General features: G+C 38.8%; 1 protein-coding gene across 1 annotated transcript; it reads left to right on the top strand.

The window, feature by feature from the left end:
• Positions 1-221: 221 nt before the first annotated feature.
• LOC104894554 (ETO1-like protein 1) lies at positions 222-5,331 on the top strand. Its single transcript, XM_010680813.4, has 5 exons — positions 222-1,123; positions 1,246-2,958; positions 3,256-3,547; positions 3,966-4,275; positions 4,820-5,331. Exons 1-5 carry the CDS (start codon positions 999-1,001, stop codon positions 5,038-5,040), a joined length of 2,661 nt encoding a protein of 886 aa, XP_010679115.2. The 5' UTR covers positions 222-998; the 3' UTR covers positions 5,041-5,331.
• Positions 5,332-5,614: the final 283 nt, after the last annotated feature.

Here is a 5,614-nt window from a genome sequence, read left to right on the forward strand (position 1 = left end):
TGAGAGAAATTGAACTGAATTAAAATTAATTGAAATGAATTGAATTGGACTTAAGTAAATTGAATTAAACTGGATTGAAATTAATTGAAGTGAATTGAAAATAAATCCAAAAGAATACGACTTTAATTAATCATACAAATAGAATCCCTTGTTTTAATAATTCCTTGAGCTTGTTTGTCATAAAGTTTTATTTTTATTTTTATTTTTATTTTAATGACATTTATTTTAAGTTAAATTTTTTCAAGTTTAGTGTTCTGACCAACAGTAAGCTGCAAATCTTTTCTGGGTTTCTCCAACGGAAGAATTGCAAGAAAAAGTGAGCACTTATTGAAAAAATAAAGGAGGGAAAAACAAACATATGATAAAGGGAGAAACTTTCCTAATTTTTTCCCTTTTTCATTCAACCAACAAACAAAAAGGGGAGTTAGAAAAGTGAAAAACTTCATCCTTTGGATTCTCAATCTTCTCACTTTGATCTCACGCCTGAAAGCCCATTTCCCCATTTTTTTCAACTGGGTCTCTAAATTCAAGCTTGTGAATTTGTGGGTTAGTTCTCTTTTTTTCTTGTTTTAGTTGTAGTTCTTTTTTCTGGGTTGTTTTTTGCAGCAACAAATCAAGAGAATTTGTGGGTTGTTCTCCTTTTTTTTGTTGGATTAGGTATATATTCTTCTTTTTGATGTGGGTTAGGTTTAGTTTTCATTTCTGGTAGAGATTCTTTTGGTATTTTCTGGGCTTATTCTTCCAATTTGTGAAGTTGAGACCTTTATAAAGTGTATGTAAAACAGTAAAAGAAGTCCTCTTTTTGTGTGATGGAATACTGTGAAAGTTCTGTAATTGGTTAATATTTGGTGGGATTCTGTAAAAATTTGATCTTGTTGTAGGGTTTGTGATCCATTAGAAACATTTAGTCTTGTTTCTTCCCCTGGCTGAAGAGCTAGGAGGGAGGTTCACATTTGCCTATTGTGGAGATCTGGGAGTTATTCCGTGCTCTATGTCCAATGAGGACTTTATTTCATTCTGATTCATGTAAAGAAACACAGCTCAATGTTCTAAATCCACAATCATGGCTCCAAGTTGAGAGGGGAAAAGTTTCAAAAGTAGCAGCACAAGCATCTACCTCAATGTAAGTTGTATTTGTTCTTTGCTTGTTTGTTAGATTTCGACGAATTAGATGGTTGTTCTTGTTGTTTGTTTTCTTAGTGGTAGCAATTGTGTTTAGTTATTTGTTTTATTTGTTATTTGTAGAGGATCTCTTGTCAAGGTTCCTGAACCGCCTATCGTTCCTCACTATAAGCCTCTTGATTATGTACAAGTCTTAGCTCAAATTCATGAAGAACTCGAATCATGTCCGCCAGATGAAAGGTCGAATTTGTATTTGCTACAATTTCAGGTGTTTAGGGGACTAGGGGAGGTTAAATTGATGCGTAGAAGTCTGCGGACTGCGTGGCTTAAGGCTAGCAGTGTTCATGAGAAGATTATATTCGGGTCATGGTTGAAGTATGAGAAGAAAGGAGAGGAGTTCATCTTTGACCTACTTGCCTCGTGTAGTAAATGTGCAAAAGAGTTTGGGCCAATTGATGTGGCTTCTGAACTTCGAGTTGATTGCAGTTCATGTTCCTCTGAAATCGCATCCATCAGCGGTAGAGACAGTGTTGAGACTGTTATTTTCCGTATTGGGAATGATAGAATACATTGTGATAGACAGAAAATGGCTTGCCTTTCATCTCCATTCCGTGCCATGCTTAATGGTTGCTTTTCAGAATCATACAGCGAGGAAATAGACTTCTCTGAAAACAATATATCACCTATGGGTATGAGAGCAATTAGTGTCTTTAGCAGTACTGGATGTTTGAATGACGTTTCACCAGAATTACTAGTAGAGATGCTAATATTTGCCAATAAATTTTGCTGTGAGAGTTTGAAAGATGCATGTGATAGAAAACTTGCTTCATTGGTTTCCTCCAGGCAGGATGCCGTGGATCTTTTAGAGTGCGCAATTGAGGAAAATTCTCCAATACTTGCAGCCTCATGTTTGCAGGTTTTTCTACATGACCTTCCCGATTGTTTAAATGATGATAGGGTTGTGGAAATTTTAGGCAATGCTAATGGGGAACAACTGTCTATTGTAGTTGGAAAAGCCTCATTCTCACTCTTCTGTTTATTGAGCGAAGTTTCTATGAGCCTTGATGCTAGGTCTGACATAAACGTGTTATTCTTGGAACGTCTGGTGCAATGCGCAAAGGATAAGCAACAAAAAATGATAGCTTATCATCAGCTAGGTTGCGCGAGGCTTCTCCGAAAAGAATATGGTGAAGCTGAAAAGCTTTTCCAGGAAGCCGAAAAAGAAGGCCATGTGTACTCAATTGCTGGTCTGGCTCGTATAAGTTACATTAAGGGCCAGAAAAGTTGGGCATTTGAGAAGCTTAATTCTTTAATCTTATCTTCAACCCCCATAGGATGGATGTACCAGGAGAGGTCCCTCTATTATGAAGGAGATAAGAGGTGGAACGACCTTGAGAGAGCTACAGAATTGGACCCAACTCTTACTTATCCATATATGTATCGGGCTTCATCCTTGATGAGAAAACAAGAAGCGGAAGCTGCAATTGCTGAAATAAATCGTATTCTTGGATTTAAACTAGCATTAGAATGCTTGGAGCTCAGATTTTGCTTCTATCTAGCCCTTGAGAATTATGAAGCAGCTTTCTGTGATGTTCAGGCAATTCTCACTCTTTCTCCTGGTTACCGTGTGTTTGAAGGTCGTGTTGCAGCCACTAAGCTTCGTATGTTGGTACGCGAGCACGTCGAGAAGTGGACAACTGCAGATTGTTGGTTAAAGTTATATGATCGGTGGTCTTCAGTTGATGATATTGGATCCTTATCTGTAATTTATCAAATGCTTGAATCTGATGCAGCCAAAGGTGTCCTGTACTTCAGACAATCACTACTTCTCCTTAGGTATGCTCTACAATATCTGACCCTGAATCTCATTAATTAGCTGTCAGAGGGCAGGTTTTTTGCTTATAATTTGGTTTTTGTCAGTATATATTATTACTGCGTTTCCAGAGCAGATATAGTAGGAAACTTGAAACAATTATTTGTAGAAAAGCTGTATATGACGAGATTTGCATTACAGAAACTAGGAAATATATTTCCTTCCTTTTCTTTGTTATGTCTTGGAAACTAGAAGAAATGTTATGGGACATGCCCAGATGCTGCTAGCTTTTATGGGGATCTAATTCTGTTCTCAACCAGGTTAAATTGTCCGGAAGCAGCCATGAGAAGTTTGCAGTTAGCTCGTCAACATGCTTCAAGTGAAGATGAGCGCCTGGTTTATGAAGGCTGGATACTATATGATACGGGGCATTGTGAGGAAGGGCTCTCGAAGGCAGAAGAGTCAATAAAACTGAAAAGATCTTTTGAGGCTTTCTTCTTGAAAGCTTATGCATTGGCGGACTCTAGTCAGGATCCATCATGTTCTTCAGCTGTTATTTCGCTTCTTGAAGATGCCCTGAAATGTCCTTCAGATAGGCTGCGGAAAGGTCAGGTATGGTTTTCTTGGAATCAACCACCCTCCTTTTTGGTCAACTATGTGTTTGACCTGAAAGCCTATTGTACGCGTCACTTAAGTAAACTAGCTGAATCATTGCATTCCATCTCATAAACCTACCCCTTTCTGATGGCATTTTGATACTGTGCCTTCATATAAATTTCCCTTAACGGGTATTAAAGCAGCCACTCTTTTCAAGGAGGGTAAACCTCAGATGTCTAGCCCTATCTGTGGCTTGTGTTGTTGCTAGTCATCGACATAATCTTATCTTTCTTCTGAGACTAATAGGCTGGCCTTGTCTTTCATTTTTCTGAAATATTACAACATAAGATTTAAAGTTAATAACCATTTGAGTCTTTTCTGTCTTTGTTTTTTATCCACTACACTCTAAAGTCTAAAGAATGCAAAATGACAGGCTTTGAACAATCTTGGGAGTGTTTATGTAGACTGCGGGAAATACGATTTAGCAGCTGACTGCTATGTTAACGCCCTTAAGATTCGTCATACCCGGGCACATCAAGGCCTTGCTCGCGTTCACTTTCTCAGGAATGACAAGACTGCTGCATATGAAGAAATGACAAAGCTAATTGAAAAGGCGCAGAACAATGCATCTGCATATGAAAAGAGGTCAGAGTATTGTGATCGCGACTTGACCAAGGCAGACCTCGAAATGGTTACTCGATTAGATCCACTTCGAGTATATCCATATCGTTATCGAGCAGCAGGTAATACATTGATTATATATTCTGCATAATAAAAGCATTGAAGCTCTTGAGTTGGAAACCCTTTGATTGAGTTCATAATAAAGGATGCCAATAGGTGTCATTTGGGGATTGTGGTTCATTTGGTTTAGTTTAGTGGTTGAAAAGTACAACTAACTATGATCCAGCAATTTTGCTGGTTGTGTTAAAGGTAATCTGTTCTCTGTTATTGTAGTAGTTCCCTTTAGATTGGGGCTAAATGCCAATCTGTTTGGTGGTGTACAAGGCTGTATAAAGATGCATATATCCTTACACCCAAACAAGTGAACAACTATAGTCAAGAAGTAAGGGTATTAGAGTCCTTTCACGCCCTTGTTCACCACCAAACCTTTTGGTGTTCAGGGTTTCCTTTGTAGAAGCTCCAATCACAAGAATAATAAGATCTTAAAGAATTGTTTGAGGCCGGGATGATGGCAGTGGACATAGTTTGGATTAGATAATGCAAGCTTGTCATATTGATCTCTCCTAAAAGCATGTAATCCTAATTGCTCTCTTTATTTTGGGGCAGTGTTGATGGACAGCCATAAGGAAAAGGAGGCCATAGAAGAGCTTTCAAGGGCTATTGCTTTCAAAGGTGATGTGCACTTGCTGCATCTCCGAGCAGCATTTCACGAGCACATTGGTGATGTTATTGGTGCTCTCCGGGACTGCAGGGCTGCTCTTTCTGTTGACCCGAACCACCAAGAAATGCTGGAGCTTCATAGTAGGGTGAACAGTCATGAGCCCTGATCATTCTGACGATAATGTAGCTTGTCACACAGGAATGAAATGGATCAATGCAATTTTTATGTTCATTTCTTGTATATTCCCCAGCATATGTATTCTAATGAGGTGTCATTATATTTCTTACCTCAAGTTTTGTAACTTTTATTTTTAGTGTAGTGTATTTAATCACAGTAAACAGAAAATGAGGAAATTCTTATAGCTTCTGCAAATTTTGTTGTCTAAGCTCCTCATGTATGCATTCGCAATTTCGCATGCATCCTAAATGTATTAATCGATTAAAAATTTACTCTCTTAGTCTTCCTTGCAAATATAAATTGCCTTGTAGCGGTAACCATAATGCAGCTTGAGGTAGCCACAAACAGTACTAGCGTAATTTAGCTGCCAAGCCATCACCTGGTAGGTGGGCGTAGGCTCTCTCCACCAGGTTAACCTGGTGAAAAGTGGCTCATCTCAACTAGCTCGTGGTACTGGTTCTGTGTGCTGGTCCTGGCTCGTCTCACGACTAGCTTGAACCAGCTCAATGGCCATGACGCCGAAAAGTGCATATTGACCCAAACCAGACTACGCATGCTAGATT

This window comes from Beta vulgaris, chromosome 5 (genome assembly GCF_026745355.1).
Source record: "Beta vulgaris subsp. vulgaris cultivar EL10 chromosome 5, EL10.2, whole genome shotgun sequence".
NCBI lineage: Eukaryota > Viridiplantae > Streptophyta > Magnoliopsida > Caryophyllales > Amaranthaceae > Beta > Beta vulgaris.